Here is a 12749-nt window from a genome sequence, read left to right on the forward strand (position 1 = left end):
ACCACCGACTAGGAAATCTTATCCTACGTCTGCTATGCAGTCCTTCCGGACCGCGATAGTTAAGAAGTACAAATCCCCTTCCACTTTCTTTAGAGGAGGTCGGAGGAAATCCAGACAACCTGCACCAACTTCCTCAAAATCCTCGGCATGACGGTGGACCTCCTAGCCTGGAGATAGGGCAGGTGGGAGCAAGACTAAGGAATTTCAGTCACGTCTGGGCGGCATCAGGCCTCGACCCCTGGGTACAAGATTTTGTTACTCAGGGGTACAGACTGGAGTTCCAAGAACTCCTGCCTCACAGATTCTTCAAATCAGGCTTACCAGCTTCGCTGACAGAAAGTGCTATCTTACAGGAAGCCATTCAAAAATCGGTTCAAACAAATGTCATTGTTCCAGTTCCACCTCACCTCACAAACAAGGGTTATTATTTAAACCTGTTTGTGGTACCGAAACCGGATGGTTCGGTCAGGCCAATATTGAACCTAAAGTCATTGAACCCTTATTTGAGGGAATTTAAGTTCAAAATGGAGTCTCTGAGAGCGGTGATCTCAGGTCTGGAGGAGGGGGAGTTTCTGGTATCCCTAGATATCAAGGATGCGTACCTTTACATTCCGATCTGGCCACCTCACCAGGCTTATCTAAGATTTGCGCTATTGGACTGTCACTATCCGTTCCAGGCTCTACCATTTGGCCTCTCCACGGCGCCGAGGGTGTTCACCAAGGTCATGGCGGAAATGATGCTACTCCTCCGCAAGCAGGGTGTGAACATAATTTCTTATCTGGACGACCTGCTGACAAAAGCATCTTCCAGGGAGAAATTGTTACAGAGCATTGCTCTCTCGACTCAACTTCTCCAGGATCATGGATGGATCCTGAATCTTCCAAAGTCGCATTTGGAGCCGACAAGGAGACTGTCCTTCCTGGGGATGATTCTCGACATGGAAGTTCAGAGGGTGTTTCTACTGGAGGAGAAAGCGTTGGTGATTCAAACAATGGCCTGAAGCCAGTCCAGGTGTCGGTTCATCAGTGCATTCGCCTTCTGGGGAAAATGGTCGCCTCCTACAAGGCTCTACAGTACGGAAGATTTCATGCACGACCCTTCCAACTGGATCTCCTGGACAAATGGTCGGGATCTCATCTTCACATGCACCAGAGGATACGTCTGTCGCCAAAAGCCAGAATCTCGCTCCTCTCGTGGCTGCAAACTTCTCACCTACTGGAGGGCCGCAGGTTCGGGATTCAGGATTGGATCCTCCTAACCACGGATGCAAGTCTCAGAGGTTGGGGAGCTGTCACCCAAGGGGAAACCTTCCAAGGAAGGTGGTCAAGTCTGGAATCCATCCTTCCAATAAACATTCTGGAACTAAGGGCTGTGTACAACGGTCTTCTACAAGCGGCACATCTTCTGAAAGATCAGGCAATTCAGGTTCAGTCGGACAATGTAACGACGGTGGCCTACATAAACCGACAAGGCGGAACGAAGAGCAGAGCTGCAATGTTAGAGGTAATAAGAATCATCCTCTGGGCGGAAAAGCATGCGGTGGCGCTGTCTGCAATCTTCATTGCGGCAGTGGACATTTGGGAAGCGGACTTCCTCAGCAGACACGATCTCCATCCAGGAGAGTGGGGCCTTCACCCAGAGGTGTTCGCAGAGGTGACAAATCTTTGGGGCGTACCTCAAATAGACATGATGGCCTCCCGTCTCAACAAGAAGCTTCGGAGGTACTGTTCCAGGTCGAGAGACCCACAGGCAGTGGCAGTGGACGTCCTGGTAACTCCGTGGATGTTCAAGTCAGTGCATGTGTTCCCTCCACTTCCACTCATCCCAAGGATTCTCAAACTAATCAAAAGAACAAGAGTTCAGGCGATCCTCATTGCTCCAGACTGGCCAAGAAGGGCTTGGTACACGGATCTTCTGGAGTTACTGCTGGAAGATCCGAGGCCTCTTCCTCTTCGAGAGGACCTTATGCAACAGGGGCCATTCGCTTATCAAGACTTACCACGGCTACGTTTGACGGCATGGAGGTTGAACGCCAGATCTTAGCTCGGAAAGGTCATTCCGAACAAGGTTATTCCTACCCTGATACAGGCTAGGAAGGGAGTAACGTCTAAACACTACCATCAAATTTGGAAAAAGTATGTGTCTTGGTGTGAATCCAAGAAGCTTCCTATGGTGGATTTTCAACTAGGGCGGTTTCTCCTCTTTCTGCAAGCAGGTGTGGATGTGGGCCTGCATTTGGGCTCCATAAAAGTCCAGATTTCGGCCTTGTCCATTTTCTTCCAGAAACAATTGGCTGTCCTTCCTGAGGTTCAGACTTTCTTGAAAGGGGTTCTGCACATCCAGCCTCCATTTGTGCCTCCTACGGCACCTTGGGGTCTTAATGTGGTGCTGCAGTTCTTGCAGTCGGATTGGTTTGAGCCTTTACAGGAGGTTGATGTCAAGTTTCTTACTTGGAAGGCGGTTTCACTATTGGCATTGGCATCTGCTAGACGTGTGTCGGAATTGGGGGCATTGGCCTGCAAGAGCCCCTACTTGATTTTCCATGAAGATAGAGCTGAGCTCAGGACGCCTCAGCAATTTCTTCCGAAGGTTGTGTCTGCTTTTCATATCAACCAACCTATTGTGGTGCCAGTGGCTACTGACTCCTCAATTACTTCAAAATCCTTGGATGTTGTAAGGGCTTTGAAGATTTATGTGAAGAGAACTTCTCGTCACAGAAAGTCGGACGCTCTGTTTGTTTTATATGATCCCAACAAGGTTGGGTGGCCTGCGACTAAGCAGACGATTTCTCGCTTGATCAGGTGTACTATCCAGCATGCTTATTGTGCGGCATGGCTTGCCATGTCCAAAATCCGTCAAGGCCCACTCTACTCGTAAAGTGGGTTCTTCCTGGGTGGCTGCCCGGGGTGTCTCAGCTTTACAACTTTGCCGAACGGCTACTTGGTCAGGAACGAACACGTTTGCTAAGTTCTACAAGTACGATACTTTGGCCTCTGAGGACCTAAAGTTTGGTCATTCGGTTCTGCGGGACCCTCCGCGCTCTCCCTCCTGTACTGGGAACTTTGGTGCATCCCCATGGTACTAATGTAATGTAATGTAATTAAAATCCTATTTTCTTCAACTGGGTGTGCTGGCTCCTCCCCTCTATGCCTCCTCCTACAGGTCAGTTTAGAAAAAAGTGCCCTCAGGAGAGGATGCACACTCTGCAAGCTCCAGAGTTTTTCTTCAGTTTCTTTTAAAGTTTTATTTCTTTCGGTATGCTGTTTGGGCAACAGCATACCTGCACCATGGGAGTTAGGAAGGAGGGGAAGGACAGTCACCGGCCTCTTGAGGTGCAGAGCCGCTTCCCCGCTGCAGGACCACCGTCCTGAGGGGCTGTTAGTGCAGCGGGGCATGGCGCCTTGGCTGTCGCAGCTGCAGCATGCCACACACCCCTAATGCTGCCTGAAGGTGATCATCTGTGGTGAGTACACACCGGGGACCCCATTAGGGGGGTCACCTGGTTCACTGTGCGGCTGAAGCGCGGGTGAGGCGTACTGGCTAAAATACATTGTACCAAGCATTTATGTGAGGATACAAACATAGGGAGACATGGCCAGTATAGATGTAAAGCAGTGGCTCTAGCGCCATGGTGGGTGGGCGGAGCTACATGAGAGCGGGCTCAGCTGCATTTTGGCGCCTTCCTCTGCAAGGCAGCAGCAGCCTCAACAGCTCCACCATAACAGTCCCTGGATCACTGGTACCAGGTGTAGAGGGGGAGAGCCGCTATAGTGTGCACAAATAACATCCCTCTGAGGGATTTTTCATAATACAGTCTCACTATTGTTTACATATAAAACGCTGACAGCGTCACTGGGGCTGTGCAGCACTGGTGTCCTCTCTCCTGTGTCTCCTCTCACATGCAATAGGACAGACTTATATTGTATTTCAGGCTGTGTTGTATGTGGATTGTACCTGTTTTTCTTATTCAGTATGGTAAAACAGAAGTTATGCAGTGTTTGTAATGCTAGATTCTCTCCTAATTCATCTGGCTTGATATCTTGTGAGCAGTGTAGTCAGTCATCTCAATATGCTGATTTCAAAGTGGGGGAGAGTCCAGAGCCCTCCTGTTTGGGGGCTATCAAAACTATGATGTCTGATATGTCATCTCAACTCACTACAAATACCAATAAGACTCAGGAACTGCAACAAACAGTGGCAAGTCTAACTGCTAAATATCCTCCCTGTCTGCTACATGTGCACAAAAACATGCTCTACCTGCGCTCCTATCAGATAGTGATGATGATATACAGGATAATGGGGTGATGTGGACCCCATAAATGGGGATTCCACCCCTACCCATGGTATTGAACCCCTCATATTGGCTATTCGGGATGTGTTAAGCTCCCCCTGGAGGATGCTAATACTCAGCAGTAATTTTTCCTCCCACAAAACAAACTGACAGTCATATTTCCTGATTCCAAAGAATTGGATGACTTATTTAAAATAGCCTGGAAAAATCCAGATAAAAAAATATCAGGTGTCCAAACGGTTTCTGCATACTTTCCCCTTTGCCCCTGAAAGCAGAAAAGTCTGGGAATAATCTCCAGCAGTGGATGTCTCAGTCTCTCGCCTTTCTAAAAAGGCGGTACTTCCTGCTCCGGTCTCCTTTTCGGTAAAGGACCCGGCAGATAGGAAAATTGAGGCCACTCTAAAGTCTGTCTACACTGCTGCAGGTGTAGCTCAAAGACCGGTCATTGCAAGTTGCTGGATGACACATGCCATTCATACATGGGCTACTCAGATTCAAGAGGGCCTTTCAGGGGATATGTCCTTGGTTACTACTGTAACTTTCCTAAAACACATTCAGGACACAGCAAGAGTCCTCTGTGTCCTTTAAAGAGATTGGCAGTATACAGGCTAGAACAACTGCTATGGCTGTGTCCGCTCGCAGAGCCATATGGTTGCGTCAGTAGACTGCAGACGCTGATTCCAAACGTAATGTGGAATCTCTTCCCTGCACAGGCGAATGGCTCTTCGGAGGGGAATTGGACGCATGGATCTCCAAAGCAACTGCTGGAAAATCCACATTTCTCCCTTCAGGGGCTCCGCCTGCTATACGTACCTACCCGGTTTCGCCTACTCAGTCCTTTCGGTCCTCCAGATTTCGATCTAGGGCCCGGGGTGCCTCCAGTGCAGCTAGAGGCTCCAGAGGTAAGCCTAAGAAAGCAGCCGTTGCCGGCTCTCAGGACCAGAGCACCAGTTCAGCTTCTGCTAAGACTTCAGCATGACGGTTCCCACTCACCCTGAGGGATCTCGCGGTGGGAGCTCGATTACGTCACTACAGCCACATCTAGGATGGTTCCTGCCAAGATGCCTGGGTAAGGGACCTTATCTCTCAGGGTTACAAGCTGGCGTTCGACGGTGCTCCTCCCCAATGATTTTTCAAATCAGGCTTGCCAGCTTTTTGAAAATATGCGTGTTACGTTACTACTGGCCATCGACAAGTTGGTCCAGTCCCAGGTCATTGTTCCAGTACGCCTGCTACAACAAGGACAAGCTTACTACTCCAGTCTGTTTGTGGTGCCAAAACCAGACGGGTCTGTGAGACTCATTTTGAATCTGAAGTCCTTGAATCTTTACCTGTAGGTTTTCAAATTCAATATGGAATCTTTGAGAGCGGTGATCGCGGTCCTGGAACACCAAAAATTCCTTGTGTCCCTGGATATCAAGGACGCCTACCTGCATACCACGATTTGGCCTCCTCATCAGGCCTATCTACGGTTCACCCTAATGAACGATCACTACCAGTTTCGTCCTGTCTACAGCTCCGAAGGTGTTCACGAAGGTGATGGCGGAAATGATGTTCCAGCTCAGAGTCCAGGGGGTCAACATTGTCCCTTACCTGGACGATCTGATAAAAGCAAGCTCCAGGGAGCTTCTATTGCTTCATATAGATCGCACTATCCAACTTCTGTCTCACCATGGGTGGATCCCCTGGCTCAAAGGCTCCTGCTTCTCCCAGAGGACAAGGTGAGAACACTTCAAGAGATGGTTCGCATTGTTCACTGTCCTGCTCCGTCCTGCTCAAATTTCCATTCATCTTTGCATAAAGTTGTTGGGAAAAATGGTGGCCTCGTACGAGACGATACAGTTCGGCAGGTTCCATGCCAGACCTTTCCAATTGGACATCCTGAACAAGTGGTCTGGTTCACATCTCCAGATGCACCGAATGATTCAGCTGTCACCCCAGGCCAGGATTTTGCTCCTGTGGTGGTTGCAGTCTTCCAACCTGCTGGAAGGTCAATGTTTTGGAATTCAAGATTGGACCCTCCTCACGACGGATGCGAGTCTACGAGGATGGGGAGCTGTCACCCAGGGGGGGGGGGGGGGGCGCAGTTCCAGGGCAGGTGGTCTGCCCAGGATGCCCTACTCCCGATTAACATTCTGGAACTTTGGGCGATATACAATGCTCTGCTTCAGGCCTCCCCTCTGTTCAGGGATCGGGCGATCCAGTTTCAGTCGGACGTCACGGCAGTGACGTACATCAATCGACAAGGAGGAACAAAAGCAAGGCCTGCATGCGAGAAGTGTCAAAAAATACTTCTCTGGGGGCAGAAAGAAATACAAGAGCGCTGTACGCAATTTTCATTCCGGGAGTGGACAACTGGGCAGCGGACTTCCTGAGTCACCACGACCTCTCGGGGGAGTGGGGATTACATCCTCAGGTGTTTCAACAGATTGTCGACCGGTAGGGATACCCACAGATCGACATGATGGCGTCTCGCCTCAACAAGAAGCTTCGCTGCTACTGCTCGCGAACCAGGGACCCTCAGGCGAGTGCAGTGGATGCACTGACGTCGCCTTGGCATTACCGGCTGGTCTACCTATTTCCTCCGATCCCGTTGATCCCAAGGGTGCTCCAACGGATCAGACATCACAGAGTCCAAGGAATCCTGATTGCACCGGATTGGCCCCGAAGAGCGTGGTACGCAAATCTTCTGGACATGTCCATAGAAGACCTTTGGCCTCTGCCCAGACTTACGGCAGCTTCGTTTGACGGCATGGAAGTTGAGCGGAATATCTAGCTCACAAAGGGTTTTCCAAAAAGGTCATTGCCACTATGGTGCAAGCCAGAAAACCTGTGACGTCAAAACATTATCATCATATCTGGAGGAGATACGTCTCTTGGTGCGAGGAACGCACGTATCCGCCTGCAGAGTTTCACTTGGGACATTTCCTCCATTTCCTGCAGACTGGTGTGGATAAAGGCTTACGTCTGGGTTCCGTTAAGGTCCAGATTTCAGCTTATTCTCTGTATTCTGGGGATCATTCCAAGTTAATCGTAGCTGTGCTAAATTTAGCACAGCTACGATCATGTTCCCAAACATGTGCGGGGACGCCCAGCACAGGGCTAGCCCGCCTCGCATGTCTGTCCGCACCCCCCCGTCCGCTTTTGTACTTGTTGAGTAACTCCTGGCCATCGCAGCTCCTGCGGCTGACCGGGACTTGCTCGTCGCTGCCCCTGGTCGTCACCTGCGTTGGCCGGACTGCGCCCACAAAACGGCAGCCAAACGCCGCCGTGCCACCCCCTCCCGCACAGGGACCGCCTCTGCCTGTCAATCAGGCAGAGGAGAACGCTAGGGAACGACGGCCTTCGGCCGTCCGGCATGCACCGGTGCACTGCAGCGCCAGAGCATGCGCAGTTCCGATCCGATCGCTGCGAACAACTGCAGCGAGTGATCGAGTCGGAATGACCCCCTCCATCTGAATCAACCTATTGTGGTTCCACCTTGTTCTGACGCTTCGGCTTCTGATCTCGCTGCATAGTGCCGACTATGAAGGGGGGAGGTGCGCACTGTGTCGACTGTAGGGGGTGCACAGTGCCACTGCTGAGGTGTGAACAAGGTGATCATGAGTGATGGGTGGTTGACCGTGGGTGCCAGCAGGGGAGGGCGGACATGGTGAACGTGTGTCGGGGATGCGGGCAGGGAACACAAAGGTGCCGCTGCCAGTGCTGGTGATCACGAGGAGTGTGGGTGCTGGGTGATTTTGCGGGCAGTAGGATACAGGAAGGTGACACAAAGGTGCTGGTGCTCGCGGTGGGTAGGGGTGCCGGGTGATCACAGGTGGCAGGATGCGGGAAGGTGACACAAAGGTGCTTGGGGGTACGATGCAGGTAGGGGACACAAAGATGCTGGTGATTGCTGGTGGGTGGTAGGGGTACCGGGTGATCGCGGGCGGTAGGATGCGGGAAGGGGACACAAAGATGCTGGTAATTGCAGGTGGGTGGTAGGGGTGCTGGGTGATCGCGGGCGGTAGGATGTGGGAAGGGAACACAAAGATGCTGGTGATTGCAGGTGGGTGGTATGGGTGACAGGTGATCACGGGCGGTAGGATGCGGGAAGAGTACGGGAAGGGGACACAAATATGCTGGTGATTGCAGGGGTTGGTAGGGCTGCCAGGTGATCGCAGGTGGTAGGTTGCAGGAAGGGTGGGGTCTGGGGGGCTAAGGGTGCCGGGTGATCAAGGGGTATGAGGGGGATGCGATCTGGGGACACACTGAAGTGGATCTACCAGTGGTAGTGATCGCGAGGAGGGCTGCAGAATGATTGCGGGTATAGAGTGCGTGCAGGTGACACTGAAAAGTGCTGCTGCAGGTGCTGCACCCTCTCTCCTACTAACTGCCACTTCCCAATGGTGAAGAAGCAGGCGGACACTGCTGGCCAGTGTCCGCCTGCTTATCGTTCTGTTGGGGGGGAAAGTTCCCCCTACACCTGAACGATTAGTTGGGAAAATAAAACAAGTTTGATTTTCCCAATTAGTTGGTCCAACCGTTTCTGGCCGTTTTTTAGCGTGTTGGAGCAATCGGTTGATAATCGTTTGCTCCCACACACTGCCAGATTATAGTTCCAACCAGCCAACTAGTTGGCTGGTTGGAACGATATCGTCCTGAGGTATGGCTAGCATAAAGCTGGGACTATTTGCAGCTAGGCTTTTCTTTGACTAGCATATGGTAGCAGGACACTGGCCAATCAGCTTATCAGCACTGGGCTGATTTTCTCTATGAAGGAAGGTAGCACTTTTATTTATTTTACTTTGTTTTATTTTTTTTTACCGGCACAATTTTTGTAGAGACATTATTCCTGTGCTGATAGGCTGGGGCCAATCCAGTCTGCCCTTTTTAACCTTGTGGTAACCTCAACCCCTAGTTAATGTGTAGTCCTTTGTAAGGATATACTTATGTCGAATCATTTTTAAATTACTGTATTAGCGTCTACCACCTCTGACGGGCGGCTATTCCACTTATCCACTACCCTTTCTGTGAACTGATTTTCTCTCAAATTTCCCCTGAACCTACCTCCCTCCAGTTTCAGTGTATGCCCTCATGTTCTAATACTTCTCTTCCTTTGAATAATGTTTCACTCCTGTACCTTATTAAAACTTCCAATATATTTAAAAATTTCTGTTATGTTCCCCTTGCCCTTCTGTTTTCAGCTGTACTCAAGACACATGCAACTCAAAATACACACCGTAGACCACTATTTTGCATCTATTTATTTACATTTTTAAAATTTTATGTAAAGTTGTTTCCTACTCTAATGAGGCCATTTATTCATTTACATCCTGGAATCAATATAGAATTCCTACCAATGATTCACACCACATACAGGGCGGGATGTACTAAGCCTTGAAAAGTGATAATTTCACTGTGATAAAGTGCCAGCCAATCACCTCCTAACTGTCATTTTTCAAACCCAACCTGTGACATGACAGTTAGGAGCTGATTGGCTGGTACTTTATCACTGTGAAATTATCACTTTTCCAAGCTTAGTACATCCCGCCCACAGTGACCTCTGAAATCCCAGATTTATTCAGATATATTTCCAAAACATTTAATATTACATTGATTAATATAGTGGCTCTTTCCCCTTTTATTTTTACGCTGCTATTTTTGGAACTTGTTGTTTTTCATTTAAAATTCTTGACCTGATGATCCAAGCTCTGCTATGACCTTCTTTGTAGCCTAAGCACTGAGAATCATTTTGCATAAATTCATGCTCTGTTATATTTGCTTTAGCTTTATTTCATTTTTTTTTCTCCCTGTACAAATATTTTTTAAGGCAGGAACATAAGAAAATTACATTTTAATGTCTTTACTGTTTTCTTTAGGAGATGACGAAGAAGAAACCATTGCAGAGCAAGAGACCAAAGAAGGGAATGTTGATCACCAAGCTGAACTAACTGAGTTAATGCGAGAAGGTACTTGAGAGTCACATAAACCGATGACATTGTACCGATGACAAGTTAGGAGGGGGGAGGTGTCAATCCTATAAGGTGTGAGGTTGGCGAGCTTGCTGTTGCAGCGGCGTATAAATGCCAGCAATAGCACCACAACTCATCCCCCTCGCAGCCCCTGGGTGGTAACTATGGGTTTGCAAGTGGCCTTTAAACACTCCAGGCAGGTACTCTGCAGACTATACAGTTCCTTGGAGCGTCCTGAGGACACTCCGGGAATTGCTGCACTTACTGACACCGGTGGCCCCGCCCCCTCAATGAAGTCATCACATAATTAGCCATGGGTCTGGGTTGTGGCTTCAACCCTTTTACAACACTGCACGGCACAATCTCACACCAGACTCGCAGATGTTTGTGTATAGGCCTATGGGAATACTAACATACATTTGCAAGTTTGGATGTACCATAATTGCAGCATGTAGTATACTATTGGGAAGAAAGACACTTTGGAATATATTTACTAGAGATTGGGGTTTTTTGTTAGGTCACCAACACTTATGTGCTTTGAGGACTGGATTTAAAAGGGATATAGTAATATATACAAAATGAGACTTTGAAAACCAATCTTTCTCTAACGTCCTAAGTGGATGCTGGGGACTCCGTAAGGACCATGGGGAATAGCGGCTCCGCAGGAGACTGGGCACATCTAAAGAAAGCTTTAGGACTATCTGGTGTGCACTGGCTCCTCCCCCTATGACCCTCCTCCAAGCCTCAGTTAGATCTCTGTGCCCGAACGAGAAGGGTGCACACTAGGGGCTCTCCTGAGCTTCTTAGTGAAAGTTTTAGTTTAGGTTTTTTATTTTCAGTGAGACCTGCTGGCAACAGGCTCACTGCATCGAGGGACTAAGGGGAGAAGAAGCGAACTCACCTGCGTGCAGAGTGGATTGGGCTTCTTAGGCTACTGGACATTAGCTCCAGAGGGACGATCACAGGCCCAGCCATGGATGGGTCCCAGAGCCGCGCCGCCGGCCCCCTTACAGAGCCAGAAGACAGAAGAGGTCCGGAAAATCGGCGGCAGAAGACATCCTGTCTTCACCAAGGTAGCGCACAGCACTGCAGCTGTGCGCCATTGCTCCTCAGCACACTTCACACTTCGGTCACTGAGGGTGCAGTGCGCTAGGGGGGGGCGCCCTGAGCAGCAATAAAAACACCTTGGCTGGCGAAAATACATCACATATAGCCCCCAGGGCTATATGGATGAATTTTAACCCCTGCCAGAATCCATAAAAAAGCAGGAGAAAAGTCCGCGAAAAAGGGGCGGAGCCTATCTCCTCAGCACACTGGCGCCATTTTCCCTCACAGCTCAGTTGGAGGGAAGCTCCCCTGGCTCTCCCATGCAGTCACTACACTACAGAAAGGGTTAAAAAAGAGAGGGGGGCACTAATTAGGCGCAGTATTAACAATACAGCAGCTATAAGGGGAAAAACACTTATATAAGGTTATCCCTGTATATATATAGCGCTTTGGTGTGTGCTGGCAAACTCTCCCTCTGTCTCCCCAAAGGGCTAGTGGGGTCCTGTCCTCTATCAGAGCATTCCCTGTGTGTGTGCTGTATGTCGGTACGTTTGTGTCGACATGTATGAGGAGAAAAATGATGTGGAGACGGAGCAGATTGCCTGTAATAGTGATGTCACCCCCTAGGGGGTCGACACCTGAGTGGATGAACTGTTGGAAGGAATTACGTGACAGTGTCAGCTCTGTATAAAAGACAGTGGTTGACATGAGACAGCCGGCTACTCAGCTTGTGCCTGTCCAGACGTCTCATAGGCCGTCAGGGGCTCTAAAGCGCCCGTTACCTCAGATGGCAGATATAAACGCCGACACGGATACTGACTCCAGTGTCGACGGTGAAGAGACAAATGTGACTTCCAGTAGGGCCACACGTTACATGATTGAGGCAATGAAAAATGTTTTACACATTTCTGATAATACGAGTACCACCAAAAAGGGGTATTATGTTCGGTGAGGAAAAACTACCTGTAGTTTTCCTGAATCTGAGAAATTAAATGAGGTGTGTGATGATGCGTGGTTTTCCCCCGATAACAACTGATAATTTCTAAAATGTTATTGGCATTATATCCTTTCCCGCCAGAGGTTAGGGTGCGTTGGGAAACACCCCCTAGGGTGGATAAAGCGCTCACACGCTTGTAAGGGCTCTACCCTCTCCTGAGATGGCCGCCCTTAAGGATCCTGCTGATAGAAAGCAGGAGGGTATCCTAAAATGTATTTACACACATACTGGTGTTATACTGCGACCAGCAATCGCCTCAGCCTGGATGTGCAGTGCTGGGTTGGCGTGGTCGGATTCCCTGACTGAAAATATTGATACCCTAGATAGGGACAGTATATTTTTGCCTATAGAGCATTTAAAAGATGCATTTCTATATATGCGTGATGCACAGCGGAATATTTGCCGACTGGCATCAAGTCTAAGTGCGTTGTCCATTTCTACCAGTAGAGGGTTATGGAC

The 12749-nt window shown here is 49.4% G+C and overlaps 1 protein-coding gene across 8 annotated transcripts in view; it reads left to right on the forward strand.

Annotated features, from left to right (window-relative positions):
* The window catches only part of LOC135069306 (E1A-binding protein p400-like), a 318615-nt gene that overhangs the window by 119595 nt on the left and 186271 nt on the right, over positions 1-12749 (forward strand). For all 8 annotated transcript variants that reach the window (XM_063964668.1, XM_063964667.1, XM_063964670.1 and 5 more), the window contains one exon: positions 10154-10243. In XM_063964668.1, the coding sequence (XP_063820738.1) occupies positions 10154-10243 (90 nt within the window). The remainder of the gene's footprint in view (positions 1-10153; positions 10244-12749) is intronic.

This window comes from Pseudophryne corroboree, chromosome 1, assembly GCF_028390025.1.
Source record: "Pseudophryne corroboree isolate aPseCor3 chromosome 1, aPseCor3.hap2, whole genome shotgun sequence".
Taxonomy (NCBI): Eukaryota; Metazoa; Chordata; class Amphibia; order Anura; family Myobatrachidae; genus Pseudophryne; species Pseudophryne corroboree.